General features: G+C 42.1%; 1 protein-coding gene across 2 annotated transcripts; it reads right to left on the bottom strand.

Moving 5' to 3' along the window:
* Positions 1–1,922: 1,922 nt before the first annotated feature.
* Positions 1,923–6,298, bottom strand: sp7 (Sp7 transcription factor). Of its 2 annotated transcripts, none has more exons than XM_034586249.1 (2): positions 6,199–6,298; positions 1,923–4,668 (listed from the first exon to the last, which is right to left on the bottom strand). In XM_034586249.1, exons 1-2 carry the CDS (start codon positions 6,217–6,219, stop codon positions 3,319–3,321), a joined length of 1,371 nt encoding a protein of 456 aa, XP_034442140.1. In that variant the 5' UTR covers positions 6,220–6,298; the 3' UTR covers positions 1,923–3,318. The 2 variants fall into 2 exon arrangements, with proteins under 2 accessions (XP_034442140.1, XP_034442139.1); XM_034586248.1 differs by having other exon boundaries at positions 6,184–6,295.
* Between the last annotated feature and the right edge of the window lie 11,264 nt (positions 6,299–17,562).

Raw genomic sequence — 17,562 nt, 5'->3', positions numbered from 1 at the left:
TGCCCTGCACACACAGGTAGGTGGTAGCAGGAACCCGTGCCTGTGGCTATGCCAAAGCACAGGCCATTGTTCTTCGTGACCACTCAGTTAGGACCAGATAATGGAGAGAAAAGGAGTCATTAGCATTTTGTTCAGCAGATCATGAGGAGCTGTTGTCTCATTTTAAAGAGCTGGAATCTGAGTCTCAGGAAGTCGAGAGCCTCTGGAGTAATTCATTCAGTGTAAGTTTGTCTAACTCATCAAGGACTTAACACTAAACACTGCTTGAGTGAATGTTTAGCAGTTACGTCTTTGTGTGAGCTCGGTCGGAAATGGTCTGCGTGATGGCTTAAACAGGTGTGTCTGATCCTCTGGAACAACCTTTGTAGTCCTATTAAAGCCTGCAGTGATTTGATTTTGTTAAATGGAGTGCAGGGGCATGAGTGGGCAAACCATATGGAACAGATTGTCCGTCCTCATGTGTCACTGCATGTATACTTTTCTTTTTATGACCTTATTTGAAGTAACACTTAATGTTTCCTGGCTTTCTAAATAAAAGAAGTAAAAATAAAGTTAAGGCTACAGTATGCTGCCGCCGCCACCACTGCCCAGGGAGTGTGTTTTTAAAAAAAGGCCAGTAGCAGCGACGGTTTTAAAACCCACTGACTGTCTTCTTAACCCCCCACCCTCACTCACTGGTCGGACACACCCTGCCCATACCCCATTCTCCCTGTTTGCCTTTTATGCTGTGGAATCGACCGTGCGCCCACTTCAGACCACCGTAAACATGTCGGTCCCTGATGACAGAGTCGGCCCCGGGACGTTTTATATAAATTGACCTCAACTACAGCTCATTAGAAGCCCTAAATTGGAACCATGCAGCCTGGGAAGTGTAAATGTTACAACAGGAGAGTTTCATGGGGGGTTCTCCCTGTACAGGTCTTCACGAAGATCCTAAACTTTTATGTCTCAAATGTTTGATTTCTATTTGCTTACCCCATTTGTTTCCCATGACTTATTAAATGTAAATCAGTTTTTTTTTACCAGAGTGGGGAAGTGTTTCCTCCTGTCTCTAAATTAGTTTTATGTGGTTATCATCCTTTTAAAACGTCACCTGTTACCAGTAGCGTTGTCATAAAAATGATCCCCTTCTATAAATCTTTGTTTGACACCGCTACAGAGCAGAACACATCTGTTGCAGGCTTCGTTTACTCTTTCCTGAGGCTATCGCTCCTTTGATACAGCGCGGCGAGTCCACCCACCTCAAATATTTTTATTAGTCTGCAATGTGGCCTGAATGACCAGGCAGAAAACTGGACAGAGAGCGAGTGGCTTTAACTGTCGCACACACTCAAGAAACCGACACCATGTGCACGGTGCTCTAGCAGGATCCCAAATTGGAGTGTTTTTTTGTTTTTTTTACACACTGTGAAATGTAATTGGTCCAGTGTCTTCTCCGCGTCTTTGCTCCCGCATCCTGTCTTAATTGGGGTCCTTTGTCGGACCACCTTCTTCAATAAACAATACAAGTGCAGCTCCCCTGTCCCCTAATCCCCTCCCCTCCTCTGTCCCGACTCCGCCGGAGCATCGCTCTGAGTAATTACCCCTCTCGAGCTGGAGAGTGGAGTAATTGTCTTTGAGTGTAACTACAGTGGCTCTCTGAAAGGGGGTCATTGTGTGGAGTTAAGACCTCACTTCAGTGGATGGCTTTGTTTGTGCTGCAAAAGATAATGAAAGTATTCGCTTGGACAGGGTGAGATGGAAATATGGTAAGATATGAAAAGAAGGACAGTGAGTGAGGAGGAGGAGGAGGAGGAGGAGGAGGAGAAGTGAAGGGTGGAGGAGATTGTTCGTGCTCAAGGAGGAACAACTTTTTTATTTTCTTCTCAAAGTCAAGATGTCCTTGAATCACAAGAATAACACTAGCGGAGAAATGAGTTTGAAATTTCTTTACTTTTAGAAAGCACCAAAACAGTCATGATTCCACACCACAACTCATAATGACATGTGCACCTTTACCAGGTTTCATGCTTTATCACTATTTACAGTATCTTAAACACAAATATCACAACAGATCTGCAAAGACTTGTAGTTCAAAATCAACATATCAAGCTCTTAAGTTTACGTTTCGTTTAACTGAAGCAACACAGGCATCGTTCTCATCATGGAAGTAACACAAAATGTAGAAAATACATAAAAAAAGTAGAAAAATAACACACCTAACATTATCCATATATTGTTGTAAATATATAGTATGTACAAACAAGGGGAAGCCCTTATTATTATTACATTGTCAGGTGTGGAAGACTTCACAATTAAAAGATTATAGAGAAATAGTTTACACGCACATCTAACTTCAAGATCTATAAATAAATCTTTAAAAACACTAAACTCCACATTATAACTAATAAATAAGAGAAAAAGTATTAATTTAATGCATTTTAATTTCTTTTTTGGCCAGCTTCAACCATCTTGCATTTGTTACAGGCATTCTGTTTCATACAGGGTGCAAGATAATCTTCCATGTGTATAATTTAAGACATAAATTAGATTATTTATGTAAATATGAAATTAAATTAGACATAGTAAGAAGCAAACAGCAAACAAAAAGTAAATTGCGAGACCAAACGTCTTTGGCAACAAGAAGCAGTATGTAAGACTGTCCTGTGATTGTTTCAGTAATAATGAATAAGTATCAAAGTACAGCTGTAAATCTGATTCTTTCTCTAGGCATGCAACGCTCCATCAACTACATCATCCCGACCATAAGTCTTGTTGTAAAACTACTTTCCTTTTGCGGCTTCAGAGCTCTTTTCCTTCTGCTTATGCAGATTAAATTTCCCCAGTGGTTTGTCTCATTTGAAAGGCAGAAAATGTGTGCATGAGCATGTTTACTTGTATGTGTTCATGTGTGTGCAGACACAGGTTTGTGTGTGCGCTTATATGTATGCATTATATATGCTTGCACATTTGTTAATAGTTATCTCTGTGCATGTGCATGTGCTCATGCAACACACATGATATATTTGTGTTCACGTACAGCCTGGTTTAGTTGGTCATATTTGTGTGTGCCTGCATATATTTGTGCACTGGTCTATGTTTGCAGGCTTTGCTCATGTTGTGCGCTTGTTAATCGTGTGTGTGTGTGTGGTCCACAGTAAATGAAGCCATTGCTACCTGCAACATGCTCAGTCATTTATCATATTAAGTCTTTTTTAATCTGATGTCCTTTCATGTCATAAAACAAAATACTCATTTATTTAAAAGGTGTTTGTTTTCACCATAAAAAAACAAGTCCACCATGTCTCAAAAAAGCACTGAATAGACGATTTAATGAAGTCAGATCTCCAACAGTCCGCTGCTGTTCTCCACTCCGTTAGGTGTGCCAGTCTTCTCATCTCCGTTGGTGATTTGGTCAGCAACAGGGTTGGTGGGTACAGCGCTGGTGTTGAGCTCTGCAGTCTCCTCACCCCGAGGATCTGCCTCTCCCTCCACAGCCACAGCTTTCCCCTGCATTGCAGAATCTGCGTGGGTCTTCTGGTGCTTGGAGAGGTGGTCGCTGCGTGTGAAACGCTTGTTGCACAGTAGACAGGTGAACTTCTTCTCCCGTGTGTGGGTGCGCACGTGCCTCTCCAGTTCGTCCGAGCGGGTGAAACGCTTCCCGCAGAACAGCCAGTTGCAAACAAAGGGACGCTCGCCGGTGTGCCAGCGCAAGTGGGCTTTGAGGTGGGAGGCCTTGCCGTACACCTTCCCACAGCCTGGGATGTGGCAGCTGTGAACCGGCTTCTTCCTCAGGGACGCAGCAGAGGCTCCCAGCCTTTCCAGCTCCTGGCAGTTGGGGCAGTCACATGAGGACCTAGTGGGTGCCCCGCCACTGTAGCCCCCTGATCCCCTGGCAGGCTTTAGGCCCATGGGACTCTCAATCATCCCTGAGCCTTGCACAGGCTTGGGCTTGTACATGTCCTGGGACAGCATGTGCTGGGAAGGCTGTAGGAGGTGTGAGGAGGAGCCCAGGCCCACAGAAGGGTAAGGTGCCGGGTTGAGTTGCGTAAAGTCGGTGCTGTAACTGGATATCTGGGGGCTCAGGGATGCTTGCGGTGCTACAGGCTGCAGGGAGGCCTGGAGGCCTCCGTCCGCCTGGGGCTGCGTTGCTGACAGCCAGTTGGAGTTTGGATGGACGTCCCACCAGGAGGATGTGGCATTAGATGGGTTAGCAGTGATGCCAGGGTGGATACCGGCCTTATACCAAGAGCCATATGGGTGTGACATATCCAGTGAGGTGTAGACACTGGTGAGGCAATCAGCCGTAGCGTGGGCCTTGGACACTAAAAGAGACGGGTCCTGGGAGACGGAGGTCTGGAAGGAGTGGGAGAAAGGGTTATACTCTGTAGTGTAGCCTCCGGCTGAAGGAGGGGGGCTTCCAGTGGGTGTAAGCAGCCCACCACCTCCTCCCCCTCCTCCAGCTGTGGTGAAGGAGCCAGTGTAGGAGTCCGCCAGGCCACTGCCGTCTGCGGTCCGGCCATTCTTCACTGTCTGAAGGTCAGAGGTCATCATGTAGGGCTTCTTTACTGGAGTTGCGCTGCCGCTCTTACTGGGTGTAGCTGAATCCCTGATGGGGCTGGTGCTGCCGAACTTGTTACAGGTAGCAGTTAACATAGCCAGAGGACTGGAGCCATAGCGTGCGTCTTCCTGGGGAGGAGGAGACAGGGGAGAAAATGAGACTGTCTGTCTGCAGGAAATGGCTGCTTGCTGCTGCTGCTTCTGTCAGTGTCAACTCTAATAAAAAACTTATGTCTGACTGCCACCGCTGGCTCTTTCTGCTCTCTCTCTATTTTCAAAGTGGTCAGGGCAATTTAAAGCAGTGAATGTTTATGCTTGTTATGCTGCTCTGCTCAGCAAAGGCGGAATTCCCTCGCTCTTTTGTTTCACTTAAACCGCTGTCTACAAGCTATTCTTAATTTCGCATGCATGTTTGTTTTTAAGTTTTATAAAACCGTGTATGCGTGTATCTAAGCACTGCACTACCAACTGTAGCTTGTCAAACATGTTTTTGTTCCTCTATTGTCATAATGACATTGATTAGACAAGCTCATGGTCTCACTTTGGTCCTGTTGTATAGTGTTACAGATTTAGATGTAACCATCATCTATCATAATCAAGTTGATTGTCCATGTATGCCATGGTGTTTCCTGTAAACATTCATACTCATTAGCTGTTTTGGAATAAAAAAAAACTTTTAAAGTGAACAGAAAAGAAAAGAAGAACAGAAATAAAACACTGAGGAAACTTCATTTTTCTTAAAAAATATTTCATGTGATACTTCTACTTCTCTCCACGAGGCAACGGTGTCAGAGGCGCGTTTCTACTGTTACTACTCGCTGTACATATGGATACAACTAAAGCAAAATCACTAATATATTGCTTGTATTGTTATTCTATGGAACATCACTGTGTGTGCTTCTACAATATGCAATAATAATGCAATAATATGCAATAGTTTATTCTGTCTTTGCTGTAATCGTTGATCTGTTGTGTGTAGTACTTATTATAATCTATATCATAAGTATATATATCATAAAAATAAATGTGCTTTAAAGGCACACTAAGGCTCTCTCTTATTTCTAGCACATAACTTTGACTTTTATGTCTCTTTACCAACAAGCCCTGACTTGAGCTCTTTGCATCCTGTTGATCTTTTGAACTTTTTTTTCTACTTCAACAGTCGCCGCGTTGGTCACGATTTTCACTCACTGCTGGTAACTGTAAAGCTTCATGTGGCCACGTGAGATAACACCTCATTAAACTATGAGTGAGGGAATGTGCACAGAGGAAATGGGAATCAAAGGCATATGGACAATAATGGTTAGAGAGTAACATGTGAGTGAGTTTCATGGTGCTGGGCAGCTGTCAGCAGCACAACCTGAAATGTGAGTTGCTTTGAATCACTAAACACGAAAAACGAAGATATTTCTTCATATCATTTTCATCATCCTCTACAGCACAAGTTTATTATCATCAGGTCGTGTCTGTCAGATGCCAATAACATTCAAATTAAACTCCAGGGTTAAGTGTCCTCATACAAACGCACACACGCATGACTTCACATTAAGTTCGACCTGAAACCTCCGCAATAATCACATCATAAAAAGTTGTACTTGTATGAAGAAGAAGAAGACGAAGAAGAAGAAACGAAAATCTACTTACAATTACATTCCCTACCTCCAGAATAGATGCGGCCATCCCTGAGAAACTAAATCCTGTAGGAAGCTGAGGGAGGGGAGCGGGAGAGGCGCAGCTCAGGGTCCCGGGACAGTTTGGAAGAAGTCAGGCAGTAACGCGGGGAAGTGTTTTGAGGCGCAGGGAGCCCGCCCCCTAATTACAGCCTCTTTGAAGACTCTGCAGAGAAGCAATAAAAAACCAGAGATGGAGCAAGACGCACGGGGATTGGTGGAGAACTCCGAGAGGGGACATCCCACCTCCCCAAAAACTGATTTTTTTTAAAAGATAAACGCATGAATGGGTTACTCATCAATCACCATGTGGATATTATTTCAATTACACTGGGATCATTTCCACTGGGATTAATCCGGCGGAGCAAGAGAATTAACACTTAACGGCATCTCCATAGATACGTTTTATTCATGCGACGTTACTGCAGAAGTGTAAATACAAAAAAAAAAGTTGGACTAAAGCTCCATGTTCTCTGTGTGAGAGGAAAAATAACAAAAGAACATGAAGCCACATAAATATAAAAAAAAAAAGTCTGTGGTTTCCATCCGAGATTTTATTATTCTGGGTTTCAACCCTCTCTCTGTTTCTAATATTCTTAAACGCGCTTTTACGGGCCCTTTTCTCGACGTTAATTGTGATGGTTAAAGAGACTGAGCTGCGCAGACAAGCGCAGAGGGAAAGGAGCGAGTCGTTAAATAAAATAAAGAAGAGATTATCGCGTCAAATAAAATGAATTCAAGGCACCGCGTACTGACGAGGGAGGAAAAAAACCCGACTCTCAGGATTGTTTCCTCGAGGAAGTCACGATGATTAAAATAGAAAAAAAGAGGAATATGTGAAGGCTGGAAGTTTGAAAGTGCGAAGTACTGCCAGAGACGGTGGCAACGTGTTATTTCAAAATCCTCCAAATATCTTTTTGTGATCATGAATAATGTTTGAGTCTGGAATAATGTTTTTTTTTTCAGAGGAACATATTTAAAAAACAAATGTATTTTGTCTTATTTTGCTTATTTAAATATGCTCGTAACTTACATGTATGCAAACTAAGGCCATTCGTCTCTCCGCCTGTTAAACCTTGTGTAAACATTGCTTTTAAAATATTGACGTAAATCATAATTTTCAATTAATTCACTTTGAACTTTCAGAATCTAGATAATGAATCATCTTTTAATTGTATTTAGAAACCTTTTAATTCAGAGATGCACAAACCCACCAATGCTGAAGCCATACTCTTTTTGGATGACAAATTTTTAAAGCACAAATTTACATGACACAATTATTCATGCACATCATAGTAGAAATAAGCAAGTACATGTATAGATACATTACATATAAAGGTTATTAAACTATTCATTTAATCATATACAACAGTGTGTACACAAAAAAGAAAAAGCATCATTATCCTTTATATTTATTCAAAAAGATAATCTAATTAGGTTGTTTATATAGTTAAACATATATTTAACAAGTAAAATAAGCTTTTAATGTCATTAGTTTATCGTAATGTTATTTCCATGCACTTCTTTATCTGTGATGTATCAACGCTAAAGATGAATCTCAAGAGAAAAGGCTGAAAATCGTACATTTGAAACTGTTTTCTTTTGCTACATTTCATTGATTTAATTTTTTGGTTAAACAAAACTCAACTTTCAGTCTCGGGCGACACAGATTCTCAGCCTTTTTGTGGGCGTCTCGTTTTCTGAAGGAGAGCACAGAAGATTAAAATTGTTGTCAAAAATAAACATATAATTTCTGTCCTTATTTTCTCCTCAATTACAGGGCATGGTCAGAGCTGGGCTTGTCGTTCTGGAGAGTCTGGCCCTCACATGAACACAGCAGCTATATTTGGCAGTCTGTTCTCCAACTGACCTTCATTGCTTTATTTTCTTATTCCAGGAGGGGTGTGAGTGGAGGAGAACAAAGGCTGCGACATGCGACAGTTTACATGGTCGCACACTCCTTGCGCTCGCAGTCACATAAACCTGTGAACCTCAACTCCAACTGAGGGCAAAGTGTCACAGAAGGCAGACGATGACAACACCTGCTGCGTAGAGATCTGAAATCTATAAGCAGTATAATCAATAACGTCTCCTGTGGTCCTCTTATATCCCGTCAAATCCTCACAGATACGTGTGTTATACGTGGCAACCTTATCACACTTTCTGAGGGATTTCCTTCCCCTCTCATTTGACACATGTTCAGTTACTGATGTGCGTCTGTAAGTGAAGTGTTCCTTTTTCTTCTTAGCGTTCGTTAATGCTTTATTTTTTACATTTAGGTGAAATGAGAGGGGAGGTAAAAAAGCTCCTATATTTCTGAAAAGTGGTCCCCAGTGGGCTGTTTCTCCTCAGTTTTATAAGACTTGTACTGATCTAGAACTTTGGCGTGTGCCCATTTACAGTTCTCTTCAAAAGGGAGCAAGTGAGATCTATAATTAGGGAATGCGTTAAGCTCTTAACAGTCTCTTCAAAAAGCTTTCTCTGCTCTATTTACTATTTTCTGCCCTGTGTGGTTTCGACTTTTGGGTACGTACAGTAGGCACTGCGAGCTTGATGAACCTCTCGGCGTTGGGTGGGCACGATTATGTTACCCAGGGCTGATTATACGCTTCGTACGGATAGTTGTCCATATGACTGCTATCACATGTATTAGTAGTTACAGGTTTTTGTAGGTTTGGCCCCTTTAAATGCAACAAGTGGCATGTGATTGCTGCTTTTAAAAACTATATGTAAATCTAATAGACCTGGTGTGATATTACTTCAACTAAAGGTAATTAATGGCAAAAATATACGATTGAAACTTTTCTGGCCGAGCAGGCAGATATTTTCTGTTTAAAGACCCCAAGACATCAACTTTCCAAAGGTTGTCTCTCTGTGCTTGGATCTAAATTAAGCAAATATACCAGTACTCCGGTTTTGACTTGACCAGTGTGTGTGTGTTTGTGTTCATGAGTGATCTGAATTTATAACATTGAACCTGTCTTGATTTTATTTAGAGTACAGAACTCAATAGTGTGCATACTTCAGAGAAGACCAAGTAGTCTCCTTAAATCCAATCAAGCGGAAACAAATTACACAAACTCATTGATATCAATCTAGTAAACATGTGTGATTGTCTTTCATCAAGATCCCAGCGTGGACTTCTGGGAAATTGATGATAATGTAAAAAAAACAGCAACGTTATAGAAAGTGAAAAAAATTCCTCCATCCGCCTCTTTGTACGCATCTGCACAAAAATGTCTTTCTTCACCCAGGTCCCATCACTCTATGAAGTTTCATGGAAATCTGTTCTGTAGGTTTTACATAATCCTGTTGACAAATGTAAAAAATTAAGCAAATTGACCAAAAGAATTCCACGTTACGATGTGACAAAATATTCAAAAATATTCAATGGCCCCTTGTCAATACAACTCAGGCCTGAGACTGATCTAGTCACTTTGTTCACCATTCACCTGAAACCGCCTCTTTAAAAAAATTGAATTTATCCGTTTCAAAATGAGTGTTAGCGAAGCAAATGTATTGACAATACTTTCTTGGTTAGTAAACATGCTTTACTCAAGGAATCAATCAATTATCTTTATTGTCATTGCATCAGGATGATCACATTTCATTGACTTTATTACTGTGCTTGCAGGCTACTAGTCTAGTTACCAGACATACTGTATCACACACCAACCATCAAAAAGAGACACAACTTTAATTCAGTGTATTGTGATACCTTAATTCCTGTACTTTTAATTAGGGTGTGTTACACAACCTGACATTATTTCACTTTGGTAAAAAACAGGAAGCAATAAGTCTGTCTCTAACAGACTGTCTCCTTCACCAGTGGTCAACTTTTCCGTGCAAACGTTGTTGTGAAGCCGTGTCTCTTTGGCGAATCCTCCTCTGGTTGCTCTGCTCCAGAGAAGGAGAAACCGCTTTGAGGTGATGGCAGTGAGTGAGTGTGCGCTTTGTTTGCTTCTGAGCAGAGATGGAGTCTTCCTCCTTCATGCTGCATGATGGTTCACGCTGTGTGGTTGTCTCTACAGAAGTGGACAGGTGGTGAGACATCAAATGAAAAGGCATGGAAAGGTTAAATAACTAATGATATTGAATCTAAATACTTTTTTTTTATGTTTCTTGGATATGTTTATTGAATCAGATCAGATGTGCAGACTACAGTTAACCTGTAACAAAATGCATTTGAAATAAAATTCACTTGCCTGATTGACAGTATATATTTACTGGTGTATAGTGGTTACCACTGTCACCAGCCTGTGTGGAGTTTGCATGTTCTTCCCATGTCTGCGTGGTATTCCTGCTTCCTCCCACACTGGGGTTAGGTAAATTGGAGCCTTTAAATTGTCCATGTGAATATAAGCATGAATGGTTGTTTGTCTCTGTGTGTCAGCCCTGGTGACCCAGGGGGTACCACGCCTCTCTCCCAGTGTCTGCTGGGAGTGGCCCTGGCTACCCTGCGAAGTGGTGATAGATAATTGACGGGAGGATTTAACTTTTACTTTTTCACTGAGAGGTTTGGCTTGTTTTGATGAATACAAAATCTTTTGTGAATATTCTTTGCACTCAGAAATATAGACTGCACCTGTACCATATCATACATTACTGGAATATTTGATTGAATTTTCAAATCACATCCTCTGCAAAGAAAAGAAAATGGGGGCGACTTTGAGCAGCTCACATTCAGAGAACAAGGAACAAATTATCTCACTCACACAGTTAATGTGAACTCTGAAAATCTTTTGGGAAATTCGGACATTCCGAGTTCACATATGAGGAACGCAGCAGGAGTTTGTCTGGGTCAGACGCGTTCACAACAACAGGAAAATGTCTGGAACATTAATGCGGGGCGGGGGGGGCGCCTGGGCAGAGCATGCAGGCGGCAGGACATAATGTATAAATTCCTCTGCGGAAATCATGCGTTTTATTTAACAGTACGTCGACACTGGCGTCGGCCCTTATCGCCAAAAGGTCTCCAATCTCCTCGTCTTTCCACGTGGACATCTCCGTCAGCAACTTCTGTGTGTATGACATTTTAACAAGGCGACTGGAAGGAAAAGTGTCTGGAGCAACTAACTCGGACATTTGTGTTCTCATACACAGCCCCTCCCAAGAATTTCTGGAAAATGTTCGGACTTCAGTGCATGTCTGGTGGGAGCTGGAGTTTCTGTTTCTGTATTTTCAGATTTTCCTCTCTACTGATGATGTCCTCATTTCCATTTAGCATCTTAGTAAATTCAATTTTACTTTCAAAATAGTACAGTAAAATAAGACTACTACTTATTCGCTAGGTAATTTATTTTTTCCTTTTGAAAAATTAAAAACCTTTCAAGCCCTGCATGCATTCAGTACATTCGTTAGCTTCCTTGTGTACGAGCAAGTTCATCCAGCAGGCAACTCTCGTGATAAAGTAGTGATGGTTTTGCCAGATAATTCGTCTTGGTGGTAACACGAAAGCACGGCAGCGGCACAAACAAGCATGAAACAAAGCAGTGGGACTCTTTGGATGTTAGACCATGTCTATACATTGACATCACACGCTTGGATTTAAGTGCTTCTTTCTTTTCGGGGGTGAATAGCCTTCTGTTTTCTACATTTGTTTTAAATTGGCCTCTTGGTAACATTAGGCCATTACAGCGACCGAATAAGTGTGTATAATGGCGGATCAATGGAATATCTCGCCATAATGCATTTCCCTTGACATTCCCCTCTGGGCTGTAGCCCTCAGAAAATTAACAATGTTAATAATACTGCGACGGAGGGGGAAAATTGAAATGATTAGATGTGTTTTACTTCGCTGCTGATGGAAATGTGGTGAGAGGGAATCAGGGTCAGGGATAGACTTGCCTTGCAGCATGACTCGGTGCTATTTTTCCAGGCTGTGTGGTCAAAGATTCAGAGAGCTTGTCAACGGAAAATGAGAGAGCGAGAAAAGAGGAGAAGAGAGAAAGAGGGGAACATATAGACAGAGAGGCTGCGAGAGAGGGATAGGGTAAACAATGTACCAGTGAATATCATGTACATTCGTACGGCTGTGGATGCTGCTGATTGTAGCTTCAGATATTCGTCACTTGGGCCGTCACTTGAGCCGGCCATGAAAAAAAACAGAAGAGACAGCACGCTTTAGATTAAATGACCTGCCCGGCTCATGTGGTCGGTCTCTATTTGGAGCATGTTGGTGGTTCTGAGTAATCCAACCGCCAACAGGCTGCATTTCAACCAGTGGACAGAACGTGTCCAGTCATCAGACATGGTGGTAATCAGGAGAAAGTAATCCTTTCCCTATGTGATGATTTTTTCCTTTTCACCTGCGGACTTTTTGTCCTTACACGAGTACAAGCGAGGCGAGATGTTTCCTGAAGGTTAATACTGCGAAGATTGTTTCTGAGCGATCATTTCACTGCAACGTCCCCTCCCCACCACCATCAAAGTCTCATTCGCTGCCGTCTCGCTGTGATATCTTGGTGACCACACGTCAGAAATAATCCCACATGGCGCTGGGGAGACATTAATTGTTTTCCTCTATGAAAACTTTCTGACTGTTTGTAGAATGAGTTATTATCCCGAGCTGGAAGTACAAAATGTTGTGAAACACGCTGAATGTGCTGTTTGGCATACAGGGTATTTTATGTTCAAGTATCAGCTCGAGGAACACAGAAGTCCATCTACTCCCAAACAAATCCCAGTCCACCGCCTTCTTGCTGTATACAAGCCGACATCTGGCCTGTAATCTCGCCGTCTGTCGAGGAGACCTGTGGCCACCTAATGACCCCAACAGGCGTCATGCTTGCAATTGCTCAGGATGGCGCAATGACAGCAATGACAGTCTCTTTCAATATTTCTTTATACATACTTTGTGAAATGAGAGGGACTTAGAGGATTACTGTGCCTCTGACTGGACACTGCAGGTTAAAGCAACACTACATGCAGTGTGGCAGGGTTGGATGGATCTTAATAGCTAAAGAAAACCTCTGTCGCAACAATAATTTCATGCATTCAAAATGAAAATACATAAAAAAAAGAGGTTTATATCTGGATGGTTAGCCTCATCCACATTACGCCTTTTATCAAACGGATTTGATCTGGAAATTCAAATTTAAACTGAATAGCACTCAGAGGAATGCAATCCCTCTGCTAAGGCCTTGTATTCCCCTTAAATTCAATTAAGCTGCATCAAATCACACACACACATATTAGTTCCCTAAATGTGCCTGCTTTTTTAAAGTGAGGATTCCTTCAATTATTTCCTGGGCAAATGGAGAAAATGTTGGAAAATACACAATGTTATAGAAAGTAAAAAAAATATTCCTGAATCCACGCCCTGATCCAGATCCGTACCAGAATGAAACGTGCTTTTCCTTGGTTTGCCACCACATCCTTCCAAGAAGTTTCGTGGAAATCCGACCAGTAGTTCTTGTGTAATCTTCCTTAAAAACAAACCAACTAACGAACAAACGGAGAGGGGTGAAAACACAACCCCCTTGTCGAAAGGTAAAAATATCGTTCTGTTTGTTGTGTTTAAGTCTATTTTACGGCAGTGCTGTGTACTTGACCATTTAACTCCAGTCAAACCTGGGTCACAATGAAGTCTTCAGGCCTCATAAAAATTTAATTAGACTTGAGGCTTGAAACCAAAAACATTCAGCCTGGCTTTGACCTGGTAAAATCCCACGGAAATAAAAAAGTTAAAAGAAAGCATCAAGCAGATTTTGCATTGAGTTTCAGCTAAAAATTGAATTGCTTGACCTGTGTTTAACTGTTTTCTGTTCAAGTTAAAGTCGTAATAAACAAAGCTTTAAAAAAAAAAAAAAACCTCATTAAATGTTGTGTGATATATATATATATATCGTCAGTGTTGAGACCTGAAAGACACTGGGACTCGTAATCTGATTTGAAAGACTTGGATTTGCCTTGAAGGACTTAAAGGTCACAGTGTGCTTCAAATGAGGAACTTGTCAGATCATCAAACAAACATCTGAGCGGACGTTTTGACCGAAAACAGCCCTGTGTTGAAGCAGTGCAGGGGGGCAGCGGTGCTGGGGGTGTGTTGCTTTAGGCACTGGTGAGGCATTCAATTCAATCCAGGAAGTCCCGTTTGAGGAAAAGATCTGAGAATCTGAAGCCTTTCTCCGATGCCAAAACACTGCTTTGACGATTGCAATGTAAACATCAGAAATACCTTTGGCCGATGCTACAAGCCAACTTGCATGTATGTGACTTGCCAATGCAGCACCTTGCCCGATAATATCATGTTGCGTTGTCTCAAAAGTTGAAAATGGTTCGACTATTTTGCCAGACGACCCTGTGTTGCTTCGGCGGGTGGAGACCTCTGCATTGACTTCCTCTCTCCGTTCAAATAAGTGAGAAGGCTGCGTTTTTTCACGTTGGACATTAAAATAATTGTCATAATTTCTGAAACCAACAGTTCAGGCCCCATATTTAATCCATACGAAAATATACAAAATTGTAATGTAAGTTTTATTTCTTCTCTCATGGTGGTCTCTGGAACAAACATCACGGCCTGGGCCTGGTTCTGGTGCAAACCTCTGGGTCATGGTGTCTTTAGTGCGAGTCTCTGTATTGCAGGCCACTACCTCCAGCTGACTCTCCTCAGCCACTACTACGGTTTTCAGGGTGGACCGGTACAGTGCCAGTGTGAATCTTGGCCTGCCAGGGAAACGTGTGTGGCCACAGAATATGAGACCATCAGGAAGTAGGCGAGCAGGCAGCTGGGACAGCAGAAGTGGAATATGGCGAGTGGATTAGAAGCAGACGGACCAGTCCACCTTTCTGTCAGCATCAGACTGGGTGGAGTTTTGAATGGAATTAATCGCCGAAAAAATTGTTAGAGGAATCAAGCATCAATTAGAGTTCTTAATAAAGTTCAAATAAAAATTAATCCGATTTCAGGTGAACACCCAGAGAAACCAAATCCTGAAAGGTTGGTCGGACCAACTGGGCCGTGCTGGAGACATGAGTAAGAGACATCACAAAATTACACAAGTCTTGATGTCTCATTTAAGGACACAGTGTCTGAATATGAAACAGTGACTTCTACGACTTTTCTCGTGTATGAAATGTGTAACACCATGAATATCCTCGAGGAAAGATTGTGTGAATTGTATTCTCATTTGAATGATTATAACAGCTATAAAGAATTTTGCCTTTAGATGACTTTTTATACAAACTTGTCCATGTTATGGATACGTAACGGGTCCAAACGGGACCAGGCGTCTTTTTGAGGGTTAAGACTTGGTTTGTAAGGTTTAGGTCACAATTAGGTTTAGTCAGTTAGGGTGAGATTTAGTTTTATGATATAGGCTCGGGTTAGGAATTAGCTGTGACATGTGTGTGTATTTGGATGCTTTCAAAAGAATCTGAGTTATCAAGTTATTTTCTTGCTGTGATTCCTCTGATCAATTTAGCTTTTTTCTCTTGTATTTTAACTCCTAGTGATTTCTTTAAACCGTGTCATGTCAGAGGGTGCTGAGCTGTACTGTACCCCCCCCGAGGGCCGACCAACACCCTCCCCTCTCCCCCTGCCGGTTTCTACATATTTAGTCAGTGCCCCCAGACTCTGACAGCAGCTGGTGCTGAGGTTTGGGTGGGAGCTCATTACTCCCTGGCGGAGCCCTGCCAAAAAAGAGGGGAGGGTTTTTTAAAGGGAGTAAGTTGAGGTTTTCTTTTTTTGGGTTACTTTATTTCGTACGGCACATCCAACTCCATGCATTGTGTGATCTGTTCCATGTGTCGTGTGTGTGTGTCTGTGTGTGTGTACCACCAGCAGTCATCTCTCGTACCCTCGCCCTGGAAATAACTTATGTTCCTCTTGATTTAATGAACTCTCCTCATGGATGTTCTTATTGTACTAAAATAACCAGAATTCTACTTCTGAGTCCATCCCAGTGTTTCCTGTTAGAAAATGTTTGTTCATATTTTTTCCTGGGTTTTTCATACTTATTCTTTTACATTGAAACAGAAGTCAGACACAGCTTTTATAATATTATAATTTCGACTCAATGAATCTTATAAAATTCAAACTAACACACTTTAAGGAGCTATAATGTAACTTTAACCCTGATCTGCTTCAGCTCTGTGGTCCACCACTCTCAAGTCAAAGCCTCCATCTCTCCGGCTCTTTTCCTCCCAGCAGAAGATCGTTCAAAGCCTTACATTTGATGCCTTAGTGCTATAACGATGTGGTTTTGAGGACTGGAACTATCGTTTATTTATGAAAGACATATCGCACTGCAGGAGAGGGATAATGTCTTCAAGTGGGTCAAACGAGTGCGCTCGCGTCCGTGTTCTAGACGGGTGACCAAGAGTATCATGTGTCCCTGTCTATTGAGTGATTGTGTGGAACAGAAGTGAAGTGTTTTTGACTTGTCTTTCCTCTTCTGGAGAGGAGACTGATGTGGGGGCTTCCTGGTGATTCAGATCAAGACGGGAGACGGGGATCGAGACGAGCAAAAGCAAGGTTAGAAAGACAGGAGTTGTTCATTAAAGCAGGATTGGAAATGGTCAACACTAGAGCTTGAAATGATGCGAAAAGTCCAGATTTTGGATTTGCGGGAGGCCAAAGCTGGAAAAAGGCTGCAAGTCCTGAGAGAAATGGTGAGCGGATAGGGAAGGGCATAAAATACAAAAATAGAAGGACATTATAGGTAGGTAAAATAAGCAGGTCATACCTAAAGGGGACTTTATTACTTATAACCTAAAACCCCTAAAATCAAAACAAAAAGGCCAAGCCGCACCATATGTGTGCAAGAGGAAGCTCAAGTCTTCTCTCCTTTAGACCACCCAACGCTTTTACCCACACACACTCCTGAAAAACACTGAGCCTGCGCAGGTCTAAATCAACCAGACTTCACATATTTCACAAGATCTTGGAACTAAGTTTATTACTTTCAGTTAATCTATTCTTTTATTGATGGGAGAAACACCAAACCGCACAAGTAAAACAGACGGAGCAAGGTATCGGGATGTGGAGCGTAATTTGTTTTGAATGAAAAGTTCCACGTTGCTGAAAAGTTTGATGAAAAACTTTTAAACAGGAAGTAAGATGGGATTTCCTTTTCTTTTCCAGCTATGAGATAAACAATTTGTCCAAACTGACTGAGGCTACTGGAGTGCAAATGTAGGAATTCTCTCAAAGCTCATGGCACTTTGACTGAAAATAAAGAAGAAACCTTCCTTCCCCCCACTTGCCTGAAGCCACAGCATGTGGTCTACTCTGTTGCTGCTCTAAAAATGGCAGGCGGGCGGCCTCGGGAGAAGCCCAGAACAGCCTCCACCGTAATGGCCGTGTGGGTGTGGCCCCTCGTAGATGGCTTTTGAGGGGGCCCCTCCCGGA

The sequence above is a fragment of the Hippoglossus hippoglossus genome, chromosome 5, assembly GCF_009819705.1.
Source record: "Hippoglossus hippoglossus isolate fHipHip1 chromosome 5, fHipHip1.pri, whole genome shotgun sequence".
Classification (NCBI taxonomy): domain Eukaryota; kingdom Metazoa; phylum Chordata; class Actinopteri; order Pleuronectiformes; family Pleuronectidae; genus Hippoglossus; species Hippoglossus hippoglossus.
This window is presented reverse-complemented; position numbering and strand designations above follow the sequence as displayed.